The following is a 13253-nucleotide window of genomic DNA, read 5'->3' on the forward strand; positions in this document are numbered from 1 at the left end:
ATTATAGTAGTTTTTTAGCATATAAATATTAACCATAAATACTTTCGAAGATTTTTTTTATTTTTTCGTGAAGCTAACACTATAATCTTAATGGGGCAAATATAAAAATCCACATAACATTCTTATTAAAAAAAAAAATTTGATTAAAAATATTAATTTAATTTTTTAAAATAGGTGAGATATTAAAACCATTTTCATTACAATAAAACGGACCGAGTTGTGTTTTTTTTTTTATTCAAAATGTGAAAAGTAAATTTTAAGAAAAATTATTATCTCTAAAAAACTAAATCAGTTTTGAAGGGTGGTCCTATGTTTTTAAGCATTTTATATTTTCCCACCACTATTATTCTGACCCTGCTGTAGAAAGAGGCTGAGGTGGTCCTTGGCCATGCTGACTGCGGCTGGCATTTGATTTTGATGACGCGTGGCACTTTGAAATTTATGCGCCACTCTAAGCACACTTTGTATGCGCCCAATGCCTTGGAAAGATGATGAACGCTCGAAGTTTCAGTACGTGTGCGTGTGTGTGTTTGTTTTTCTTTTGGGGCAATGTTTCAGGAGTTTGTGTGTTTTGCATGAAACTTGATGCTTTTCGCTGACACCCACCAAGAATAAACGCAGGTATTTGGGCTTCCCAGCCGGCATTAAGGCAAATATAAATGGCATTTTTCCCTTGCTTTTTACGGCAGTGTGGGCACTAATATATGTTAATGTGATTAGGTTGCACATAATTCAGCAGATGCAAACGGTGACATGATGAGCCGGATATTTATGCTTAGCTAAACTTTCGGCCAGCGGGGAAACATGATATTTGCCAAGTACATTTGGCATTCCGGAAACGTTTTGTATCCAATTACCTGCTGAATGCCAAAAAGCCAGCCGAGAAATTCGAAAATTCCAAAAATTCCGTTTATTTACACAAATTCTCTTGAATTCCCGACAACATACGAGCTGTCATTATTTCGCTAGGCAGACAAATGTACACTGAGATGGGCTAGTTTTGGGTTATAATTACACAGTACACTTAGCCTAAGATTCAAGCATTTGGATTGCAGATGCGATTGTTATGGGGCGGCGGCGGATGAGGAGATGGTACATTATGCATTCGTGCGGGCCAGCTTCAGTCGCACGGCGATGCGCTTGCACTTCCACATGAGCTGCGTCTCCAGGATGCTGAAGGACATGGCCACCAGGACGAGGCCGAGCAGCAGGTAGGCGCAGCAGGCGTACAGCTGCAGCTCCGGTCCGTTGAAGCTGCGGGCGGGCACGAAATCGCCGTAGCCAATGGTCGACAGGGTCACAAAGCAGAAGTATGCCCCGTCCACCAGCGACCAGTTCTCCCATAGGGCAAAGACCACGGTGCCCACGCAGATGTAGCAGGCCAGGATGAGCAGCACCAGGCTGATGGGCACCTGCCGTCCCTCCGCCGAGTCCTGAGTCCGAGTCCTCATCATCCTCTTCCTCCGAGTCCTCCGCCCCGCGGCACTCCGCCGAGTCGCAGCGGTAGCGCAGCTTCTTCAGCACGAACTGCTCGCTGCCGTGCTGCATGTACTCCTCGTCGTCGGAGGTCTCCGTGTTGTTGGCCGTCGTGCTGTCGTACAGCGTTCCGGAGGCGTTTCTGTGGCAGCGACGCGTCAGCAGAAGCGTCTTGCGGCCCAGCGGTTGCAGCGGGTGGCGGTGGAGGGTCGAGTCCTGCGGCACGGCCAGAGGACTCGCTATCAACGGCACTCGCGACGGCGTTCCGTGCGGGCAGTTGCTGCAAAATAATAAAAAGATGAACGAGACGGATGGACAATAAATATTTATGCCGCAGCTGACCATAAAAGAAATCAATTAGGCATAAAAAGCAAGCCCCAGAGCAACCTCAGGCCGTAAAAAGGAAATAGCTGTCCAATCAAAAAGGCATAAAACTGTCGGTATACGTGTGCGGCGCACCAGGCGTATGCGCTATATTTGCAAAACTACCTTTTTGGGCCAGTAAAAATAAAAGACTCCCTCGTCCCTGTGTCCTGTTTTGAAGTGATAAAATAATTACTAAATATAAGCTCCCAAAATATTTGGTTTATGATAAAGTAAATACATAAGATTATTGCTTAAATTGTATTCAAATTTTGTTTAAAGCATCTTAAAAATCTTAATTTAAAAGAATAACATTCTTTAGGGTTAACAATCTTCTTCTAGTTATATTCAATGCTTTAAGAACTCATGAGAGATATTTGCATTTATTAAAATAGAAATACTATAAGATACTATTCTAATTACTGAATTTTAATTTAAATAAATGTTACAGTAACCTTGAAAGATTTCTTCAATATAGAAAATGCATTATTTTCAATAGAGATACTTGCCTAGTTTCAACTCTTTAGCATTTTACTTAATTTCGTAAGAAGTTATTTTATATTTTTTAACTACAGAAGATAAGATAATAATTTATTCAATTAATTGTAATTTAAATTTGAATATTGGAATATTGAATATCCTTGAGAAATTCCTTCAATATAGACAATGCATATATTCGAATAGTGTAGTTTCAACTCTTCTCTAATTTAGAAATACTTCAATAAAAAAAAATCCTTAGGTTCCAAAATAGATACTTGTTTATTGCACTTAATATGATTTCAGTAAAGAAGAAAACTTATTCTTAGACCAAAGTATTAAATATTTCTTAAATAAAATACTTTTTAATAGAATTTAAAGCCAGGATTAAGGTCTCGAAATCACTGCAATTCCAAATTTCAAGAGCTAAATCGAGACTACTTTGATTGACAATCCAAATGCCTCTTCAACTGCCACAAACGAGGGTCTCCTCAACCTGCAACTGTCCCTCGGGAAAACTCCTTGGAGGTCAGGCACTCCGGTTGCCAGGCGTTCACTCTGTCAAACCAATTTGGCGAACATTTATTGAACTTGCCAACCAACCAACAGCCTCTCGGCTAGACAAACACTTGCTCGAGATGCACTTGCAGAGCGATTGGCCGAACAAGTGCCAGAAAACTACTACTGCTACTGCTACCGATTTTGGCAGCGATCAATATGGACAACATCACGTGTGCACATATGTTTGCCTAAGACAAGACGGATGAAAGGGCAAACCGGAGCAGTGGGCTGCGATTAATTGACCCGATTCATTGCGAGCGAGTGCCCAGCTCGGCTTACAATTAATTACAGACAGACAGGGCTGTAACTGAAACCGAGAAGGGTATATATGGGGTATGGTATATATATAATATATTCGCGTTTATATATCTGCCACAGGAAACCCCGCGACGCGTGCCCAGGTTCACTGTCAAAATTAATTACCAGATGCTGTGCTGCTACCGCTACTGCTACTGCTACTACTTTTTATTAAATAAAATGCTCAAAATGTGCGCTCAAAAAGGCGAAGGAAACCATCATCAGAAGCGGAGCACTCTTCACTCTGGCAGAAAATGACGGGCCAAAGGGGGGGCTTTCAGCCACCGCAGGGGGGGGAGGGGGGTAGTGGGAATCCGCAAGGCTGTTCAAGGGAAAACTGGGTGGGTGGCTGGTTGGTTGGGTGGCTGGTTGGTTGGGTGGCTGGAAGGGCAAATGGCTGCTGTGTGCATCATGCAGATTCTGAAGTGTTGATTTAAAGTGTTGCTGGAAGGCAGAAAGTTTGTTTTGGTAATTAAATTAACAGCTTTCCCCCCAGCATTTGGCTCTCGATTTTGGTAGGCAGCAAACCAAGGCTTTAATCAAATGCAACTTAAATACCTGGATTTCCACCTTCATGAAATCCCTTTCGTGCACTGCGCTTATAAACACAATCTGAAGTCAGTAACTACGATTTTCATTTCTGACCTATTTGGTATTCAATTGTATTATTTTGGGTAATCAAATTTCTGCCCAATGGTCAAAAAACATAACCTACAACAACTTGAGTTGATTTGATTTGATTGATTTGATATTCTTATGTTCATGTATGATGTGTTCATGGGGATCACTTACTTATTTTACAAATTGGTTTAATGTTCTTTAATACCTGGATATTCCCCTTCTTGAAATCGTTTTCCTGCACTGCGCATATAAAAACAATCTGAATTCTGGAACTAACATGTTCAAGTATGTTGGGCACATGGGAATCACATATATGTTACAAATTTGTTTAGCAAAAAAATATAAATACCAATTGTAATTAAGATTTGCAATATGGGTATTGATCTTAAATCAAGAATGAACCTTTTTGAAATAAGACAAATTGAATGTTTTAAGGTTAAGCTGGATATCTTAATTGAAGTTTGGGGAATAGTATATATTGTATCTTATTGCAATTTTCTCAACCTGGGACTGTATTATTTTCTCTGAGTGTGCAATACATACCTCAATCGCTCCCGTTCCTGCTCATCCTCGTCCTCCATGATGTCGACGGTGCCCGTTGAGTTGGCGCTTAGTAGAGCTGACAATGTTGCTGCTGCCGAAGTGGCAGTTGCAGTGCCTGCTGCTGTTGTTACTGGTGGAGGTGGGGGAAGAGGGGCTGCAGGACCGCCACCGGCCATGCCACAAACACCTGCGGCCATAAAACTGTTATCGTGCAGTGCTGTTGTTGCTGCTGTTGCTGCTCCCCTGCCAGCAACCATTGTTGCTCCAGTGCCTGCGGCAACTTTAATACCCGACGACAGTTGTGGGCTTGTTGCTGCGGCCGTGTAGCTTAACATTGGACCTGCTGCAGTGCCTGTTGCTGCTGCTACTGCTGCTGCTGCCCCCGAATGAGGTGGTGGCAATAAATCATGCCTGCCGGATAAGTCTGGCGATCCCGTGCCGCAGTCCATCAGCGCGTTGATCTCGTGTGGCAACGGTTTCGTCACGAACTTGGCCCGCCGCACAGCTGCAAAAATGGGTAATATACAAATATTTCAGTAATTAATTAAATATTTAATAACCTAAATGTACACAAAGTTGCAGTGGGTGAAAAAGCTTCTATTTCAATAACAACATTAAACGAAATATACAAGGGCAAAAAAAAGTTGGTGCACAAATTGGCAAAACAACTTCCGGCAACTGCCACACACGGTTAGATTATCCCGTTAGCCCGTTACTTCCGCCGGAAGTGGCAGTGGCAGCAGTGGCAGCAGCGGGAACAGCCGGAAAAGTTGTGCATTTAGTCCACGAAACAGGGAGGGGTAAACAACACTGCCAAATGTATTTGCTTTGCATTTTCAAAGTTCGCCCACAAATGCAACAATGTGGCTGAACGTTACGGACTCGCAATGCCATTCCCTCGACTTTTGAACCCAAAAGTTTGGCGTTAGCTTTCATTAGCGGCTGCCAGTGGCAGAGTCGGGGTGTCAGGGGGCATTAAAACATCTGTGGCTGAACACAGTGGGCAATTGTAAAGGGCGATTCCTAAACTAAACGCTGCTGCGGTAAATTATACAAAAATTCAGCCATTAGACCCTTTAAGGTGTAATTTTATCTTTAAGTTAATTGTTTCTTACAAGAAAGGCTTATATTTTGAGTAAGGTATATTTTAATATTTCACATATTACTTTTTTAAGGTAATTCCATGTTTTTAACCAAAATTGACTTAAAAGAAATTAAAGAACTTGTTTTGTTAAACCTACAATCTATAGTTGTAGGTATAATAAACTGTTCTAATCCACTTTCTACTATACTATTTTCAAATTATATTTAGAATAAAGTTAATTAAATAGCTTATGAACAGAATCCTGAATATCTATATTTCACACACCTTTTCATCCCCCTTTTTTTCTTTTACAAAATACTTAATTTGTTTGAGTATTTTTAAGTTTTGGCTTAAAATTTTTTATTTTAAACAAACCAAATGAAAGCATTTTTCAATAACTCAAGAAAATATATATAAACATTTTAAAAGCCTTCAAAGGCTACTACCAGGAATTAAATGATAAAATGTTTTCTTTTTTTTTATTGCTTCTTGATATTTTTATGCAAAATCCATTACTTGGCAACTATAAAAAAGGGACACTCCTCACCACAACCACTGTCCTGACTTAATAGTTTTTGTCCTCCGGCGAACGAAAAAACGGAAGGAAGCGTACGTCTTTCGCTTTGGAACTGTCAGCAGGACGCCAGAAAATCGCGGTGCGGAGTGGAGTGGTCTGCTCCGGACATGGCCAATTTGAAAATATTTACTTAAACTTGGACACCACACACCAGTACACACCCAAACACACACACTACTGGTTGGCAGAGCGGTATGAGCACAAAGACATTCATTAGAGTGCAGGGACACACACACTCTTTGTATACTATATATATATACTACATATAGCAGCATATATCCGGACTCGCAGGAAAGTCACTTTGGTGCTGCGGTCGGGGTTGCAGCAACTTTGGCAGTGCTTTAATGGTGTGGTTGGCCGCGGATTCGGACTGCGGGGAGTGCGTTCCGGACTCCTCTATTTCGGTGCCAGAGCCGGAGCCGGGTCCGGGTGCCAGTTGCAGACAATTAACATGCATAATGGAATCAATGGGGACGTCATTCGTGGCGCTGACAAATGGCCGAGTCTCACGCTAGAATTTGCTGCGAAACTAAGCGGAATCTGGATCGGAATCCTTTGAGTCACGTGCCGCTGCCTCGACGACAAAGAGCAGTTAAATTTAATGAGTTTTGCATGCGTTGCACAAGCTGCGAATCCGGCAGGGCTGTCTTCTTGATGTCAAGTCATCATTATCGTCAATAAAACTGTCGCACATGTCGAAAGTTGCCTCAAGTGCATGATGTCCTTAGCCTTGTGCTGTTGTTGTTGCTGTTGTTTTTGCTGTTGTTGTTGCCAATGTCCTGGCATGTCAGGCAGCACAAGTTGAAAAGTTTTAATGCCAGCAAAGTGTGTGTCTGCTTAACTCTGTCATTTTAACACGCTGCTGCTTCCGCAGGCTGCACGCTGCTCATGATGATGATGATGAAAATTGTTATATAATTGAAAGCGTAAATGAGCACTGTGACGTGGGCAGAGGGGGAGGAGGTGGAGTATCGTCCTGCGACAACATGGCGTATGATTGATTGATTACTGTTCGTTCGGTTTTGTTTCGGGGCTCAGGTTAAGCCAAAGCTGTCAGCAGAACATTTTCGGTTTTGGCCTGCCAAAATTGCCGGCACAATTTGTACATCCAATTAAATTCCATTTTCCTTTGTTGCAAATTATGGAAATTTCCTGCCTCACTAACATTAGCACTCATTAACAATTCATATAAATATGGTAATTTACTTCAATTATTTAGGAATACATTTTAACATATCTATAGAGTTGGTATAACATATTTATGGCACGTACTTTATAAATAAATTGGAAACTAGGCCACATACTTCATAAATAAAATGGACTCTATATACATATGTATATTGTTCAAATAAAATGTTAATATTGTTAATCTTAAAAAACACTAAATCAAGCAAAGCAACTTTGTATACCAAAGCAAATTAAAGCTTGTCGCGAATATGTGAAATCCGATCGATAAAGTACAAATTTACTATTAAATACTATGCATTTTAGCTAGGATCATGAGTAAGTCAATGGCTTGAATTGTGTTTCGTAAAAACAATATGTGACAGCCTTCAGCGAGATCATTTCCCAGAAACTGAGCAATAAACATGGCAATTTCATCACTCACCATGCACATTGGCAGTCTGATAGGCCGGCGGCGGTGGCAACGTGATGGCCTCCAGTGTGGATGCCTCAGATCCTGTGACGAGATTCCCGACTGCTGCATCCTGAAGTCCAGAAGCCAGCACTCGATGCTTTCCGGATGCCGGTTGCATGTGTATCGTGTGATACTTGACCAGCGGCTGTTGACTCAGCGTGTGATTCCCCATAGGATTCGGACTTGCATTCGCATTCGCATTCGAATTCGCGTGGGATTGGACGTGGGCGGGACTGCCGGGTGCGGAGGGGGCGGGGCCGAACGGAATGTATATCGTGGCAGTCGCGGGCGCATAACAATTGGGCGGCACTGTCATCGGCATTCGCAGCATGCTGCTGGGCACGGCCACGAAATTCTGTTGCAGTTGCTGCTGGTGTGGCTGGTGTTGCTGGTGTGGCTGCAACTGCAGCTGGTGATGTTGCTGCTGCTGCTGCTGCAGATGATGATGTTGTCGCGGGAGAGTTGCTGTCGATAATTGCTGCTGCAGTTGCTGTTGCTGCGGTGCGTATTTCAGCAATGCGCTGCCCGATGTCGTTGTCATTAGCATGACATCCGGCTGCTGTTGCTGCAACTGCTGTTGCTGCTGCTGCAACTGCTGTTGCTGCTGGTAAAAATGCTGCTGCTGATTCAAGTTGCGCAACAATTGACAGGCATCTGCTCACCGCACGGGACAAAGGAAAGAACAGACGTGTTCAAGATGATTAACGACTTGCAATTGTGCTGACAATACAATTAGCATGCGAACAATGGCGCGACACTCACCTCCCTCCCTCTTGTCCGGCGGCAGTTTTCCCTTTTGGCCGTACTCCAAGCAGTCATTCAAGCTCGTCTCACTGTTGGCCGCATCGTACTTACAGCCCTTGCAATTGGCCTGCAGAGAGAAATCCAATTAATTTTAATTATATTAATCTTAACAATTTGTTGTATTGACTGTCGTGAGCGCCACCAAAATATGTGGTTTGACTGTATACATTGTATATGCAATGATGCCTCGTTAAGCTGTTTTCAATCCCGTAGTTTTTCTATTTTACTTACGTTAGTAACCTTATATACTAAGTTTTTTTTTTTTTATATCCTTATATACTAAGTTTACGCTATGAATCTTCTGAATTCTGGTTTTGCATTACAGACGAATTTCATGAAATAATACTAACAGAGATACCAGACGTGTACAAATAAATTTACTTGTCTGCCAACTCTGTTAGTATTATTATTTTAGCGGTTTCTTAGAACTTTTATCTCTGCCAAAGCTAATTAACAATGAAACTGATTTAAGTCAAAAACAATAGATGGCTCTATAATGGCGAGAATTAATTTCAATGTTTTACTTTTGGGTCCTGCGATACCACCTAATTTATAGCGAGTAAAGTTGGTTGCCCCTCACCACTTCACGCATTTGGACTGAATTCATAGTCAACTTTCGTGTGTAGGCGAATACCTGAATTATACCTTTTTCCCCGTGTCATAAAATGATTGCAAGAAATGACCATTGTATAATTACAGTCTTTAAATCTTACTTTTAAAGAAAACTCAAAACATAATTGGATAGCTCAGAGTCTTCAGACGATTTTTTAAATAACATTTTTATTCTCCATGTTACTTAAAAGTAATTCCAAATAATCATCTGAGTGAAACGTGGCTTTACGTCCCGAAGATGTTCTGTGCCCACACTGCGGCTGCTTGACATGACGAGGCCAATGCCAATAAAACACGTAATTTGCAGGCTCAATCCCAGGCCATTCTTGGGGCCCAAAACTAATGTCATCATTGCCGCCCCCAAAAGCTGTTTGCGGCCAAACGCCCGGCATCTCGTGTGCTTTGCGGTTCTGCGGCATCATCATCCAATGCCAGGCAAATCTAATGGAGACACAGGCAAAAGCAAGCGATGGAAATGGGCGAAATGCGAAATGTCTCCCTGCTAGTCTTGTGGTTTGGGCCGGAAAACCCATGGCCAAAGTCCATGCCCCAAACCCGTTACGGCATGCGTCACGATAATTGCAAAGACGAAAGCAAAGGCCAAAGGGCCCAAAGCCCAAAGCCAAAACGGCAGCAGTCAACACGATGGCGATAATAATTCAGCCGATGACTGCACATCCCCAGTGGCAACCGCAATCTGCTGGCAGTCTTATCAATTTCAATTGCCAGTCGCATCCTTGTGCCCCGAAAAGCGCAAAAGCCCAAAAGTCCACTTGGTCGAGCATCGCTTTCGTCCTGGAAGATTGGATTGTGCCCTAATGAGTTGTTGAATGCAACATGGAGAAGCAAACAAGCAGGCACCATCCCGGCAAATGCAAAAATCCTGTTCAACAAGTCGCCGGCCCAGCGAAACTGGCAATCCTGAAAAAGGAATGCCATGCTCGAGTGGCTGGGAACACGGCAAGTAGATTACCACTCGAGCACGGGAAATGCGGAAAAGTTTTTACTTTTTAGTTTTGTTTTTAGCACCAAGGCTGCTTCGACTGACTGGAACTGGTGTTCCCGGCCAAATCAAATCAATTAGGGCCAAAAGTGGCGGAAATGAGAAGTTATTCCATGCCTCCAGTGTAATTGTCGAGCTGCGGGAAAACTTTTTGCCACCCCAGCATTAAAGTGGCTCGCACTCATTTCAATTTACCTGCCACGAATCGCTGCCACTTGGCCGGGTAAATTAAATTTATGCCGCCGCCACCACCGTTATTTGACCCGACTCAAACTGCAAACTAAAGTTTTCCCAACTCTTAAAGTGTCGAAATGGAGGCTCTTGTTAAAGAGTCAACTTTTGCCGGGGAAATTTTAAAGTTTGACGGGCAAAGTTAGCTAAAAGTTTATTAAAAGTGTCCAGTTCGGGCCGCGTTCGCGTTTGCCTTCGCAAGCAAATGTTAATTTATGAAATGAATTTTTTGCCAGATGACAAACAGGTCATCGAAGTTGTTGCCCTGGGCCACCGCAAAATCACTTATTTATTTATTGAACCCTGTTATTCGCATTCGTTTTTCCCGCTCAGCCATAAATTGCCAATTAAACACAAAATTTGTGCAGCCAATACAAACAGCAGGACGAAGCGGACAAATGAGTGGCCACATTACAAAAAAAAAAGGCTGTGAGTGCAAACAGAACGAATCACTTTTTGTGGCTTTAAGGCTTTAAAAGCAAACATTTTTCGCCGAATGCCGAATAGAGAGTGCTTGGTACATGGAAAGGCCCGAACTGCACGTTCCGAAAACAGAAATGTCATTACGGGAGGCCAGCAAATCACTTACAAAACTTATGCACGAATGCACAAAACACGCAAACAAACAAATACGAATGGCAACAAAAAAAGGGCAACCTAGTCAGAGTTTTGATATCCTAAAAAATTACTTATAATGTATACAACCGAGGTATACAAATAAAACGCAATAAGGCAGGGAAAAACGTGAAACCGAGCCCAAAACCGTCTGCAGTGGGAAGACATAGAAAGTATGGCGGAAAAAACAAAAGGGCAAACAGAAAAGTTCGCTGTTGTTTTTCCCAAATCAATTACAAACTTTCAGTTTGCGTTAATAGAAATCCCGACCGGAGTGGATAACCAGTTAAAAGGCTTCTGCTGTCGTAATTAAAAGCCGTAATTCGAGACTTCAGTGCAGTTTGATGTCCGAAATTTTGGTCGTATGCCATTAAGAAAAACGTCGGACAATCGCAGCCTTCGAAATCGAAGATTCGCATCACATCTTGGCTTAGGAGCTTTGCCATTTCCATACATCCCTGACCCATTCAGGTTTTTCCGCTGGCCAAACTGAAACTGTCTTCGCTGCCGGAAAAGTTTACTCGCAAAATGGGTGGTTGGAAAAACTACAAGCGAAACACTTAGTAAGTAGTGGGAAAAGTTCAAGCGTAAAACAGCGGAGTGGCCAGCGAAAGTTTTCCCCAAGAACTTTTGGGCACGCGAAACAATGCCGAAATTTGAAAGTAAACTTTAAACCGGAATGCAGAGCAAAACACTTTGGACTTCTTTCTTTTCGGGTGACTCAGCAGCAACAGTTGCTGCTTCAACTATCAAATTAGGATCCATAAAAATGTTCTCGAGTTGCAGCTGCAGTCAGCTGATAAACACAATGCAGCTGTTGTTCTAAGTCAAACAATATCAATCATACGCCATGGCTGCCTCGTTACTTTTTGAGCCAAGGAATTGAGGAGAATCCTTTGGGAAATCATTCTACTTTTCAGCGTTTTATATATATATAACTTTAAACAGGGTTTAAGTATATTACTATTCGACAAGAAATAACTAACTCTTTAAAATAACTCTTTAAAAAAACTTTTCCCACCCATTGAGAAATTAAGATTTATTTTTTAATTAAGCTTACAGCGTACTAATAAATAATCTTTAAACAAGCCCCTTTATTCATCAACAATCAAATAAAATTGTATTGTAGTTGGGTATAATTCTTTGTAACCTCAATTCCTTTGGCGTTTCTAAGCAACCTTAACTATTAAATTAGTACATATTAAAGCTTATTAAAATGTGCTTTAAGTACTCAAATAAGTTATTTCTCAGTAAATTAATTAAAAAGTTACTGTAAGTGGGTGTAATTCCAGCATTCAATTTTTTATGGTTTTACTAAGCAACAGTTGTCCCTTCAACTATTTAATTTGGAACACACAATCGTAGTAAAGTAGTATTTTATGAGCTGCAACGGCTGCCCCAGCTCAAATGATATCAATCATACGCCCCGGGTGCCTTACCATTCGTCGCTTGGAGCCCTTCTCCTTCTCCTTCTTTTTGTCCCTTGACTTTGTCAGCGGCGTCGGTGTCATCTTTGTGCTGGCAGTGGGCGTCGAAGCCCCGGGAGTCGACTTCCTCCGGTGCTCCTGATGGCGCTGCAGCTGGCAGCAGAGCCGCACGTAGGTGCACTGGAGGCCATCGGCGAGCAGGGCTCCCAGACTGGACAGGCACATGAGCATCAGGGGCACGCCCACCAGGGCGTAGAAGATGGTGGCCAGCTTCCCGGCGGCGGTGCGCGGGGTCAGGCTGCCGTGACCTGCAAGTAGGGGAATAATATATCTGGTTTAGAGCATGAAAATGGCAAGCACGAACGGGCTAATATAAATGCATGTACTTTTAATCGGATGGCTGAGAACAAACTGGGGAACGGAGCAAATAACTTGGGGACTCAATCTGTGGAGGAGTGGTGCATCATATAAAATTGCTTTTCACAAGGACAAACTAAGGGTAGTTTATTGGAATACAAATTAAATGGTGTACTTCTATTAAATTACCAATTAACATTGCTTTAAATAAAGTGTAATTTTATAAACACATTTAATTCTAAAACTGTAGTTAATAACCTAAAATCCTAAAATATACCCCATTAATTATGCGACTTATGCTCAAACATTTCTTTAAATAAAGTGTAAGCTCCATAACATAAATTGCCCTCAAGTACAGAAACCAATAATGAAAACACACATGCTCTAAGCAATTACTCCACTTCATAAGCACTCATTATAAAGCTAATATTTAGCACTGTAACCCAGTTATTGTTTGACCTAAACAATGTAGGCAATAAATCCCATTAGCAACATCGACTTTTACCCGGCTATCTAGCAGGCTGTTAAAGTTAAAGACCATGAGATACAGTTAATTTGTAGCAACT

At 42.0% G+C, this 13253-nt stretch overlaps 1 protein-coding gene across 1 annotated transcript in view; it reads right to left on the minus strand.

Moving 5' to 3' along the window:
- Window positions 1-590: 590 nt before the first annotated feature.
- LOC128256428 (uncharacterized) overlaps window positions 591-13253 on the minus strand; it is a 31074-nt gene continuing 18411 nt past the window's right edge. Inside the window, 6 exon segments of the mRNA XM_052986782.1 lie at window positions 591-1427; window positions 1429-1756; window positions 4339-4843; window positions 7609-8292; window positions 8401-8509; window positions 12343-12638. Coding sequence (XP_052842742.1) covers window positions 1098-1427; window positions 1429-1756; window positions 4339-4843; window positions 7609-8292; window positions 8401-8509; window positions 12343-12638 — 2252 coding nt within the window. The 3' untranslated portion in view covers window positions 591-1097.

The sequence above is a fragment of the Drosophila gunungcola genome, assembly GCF_025200985.1.
Source record: "Drosophila gunungcola strain Sukarami chromosome 2R unlocalized genomic scaffold, Dgunungcola_SK_2 000020F, whole genome shotgun sequence".
NCBI lineage: Eukaryota > Metazoa > Arthropoda > Insecta > Diptera > Drosophilidae > Drosophila > Drosophila gunungcola.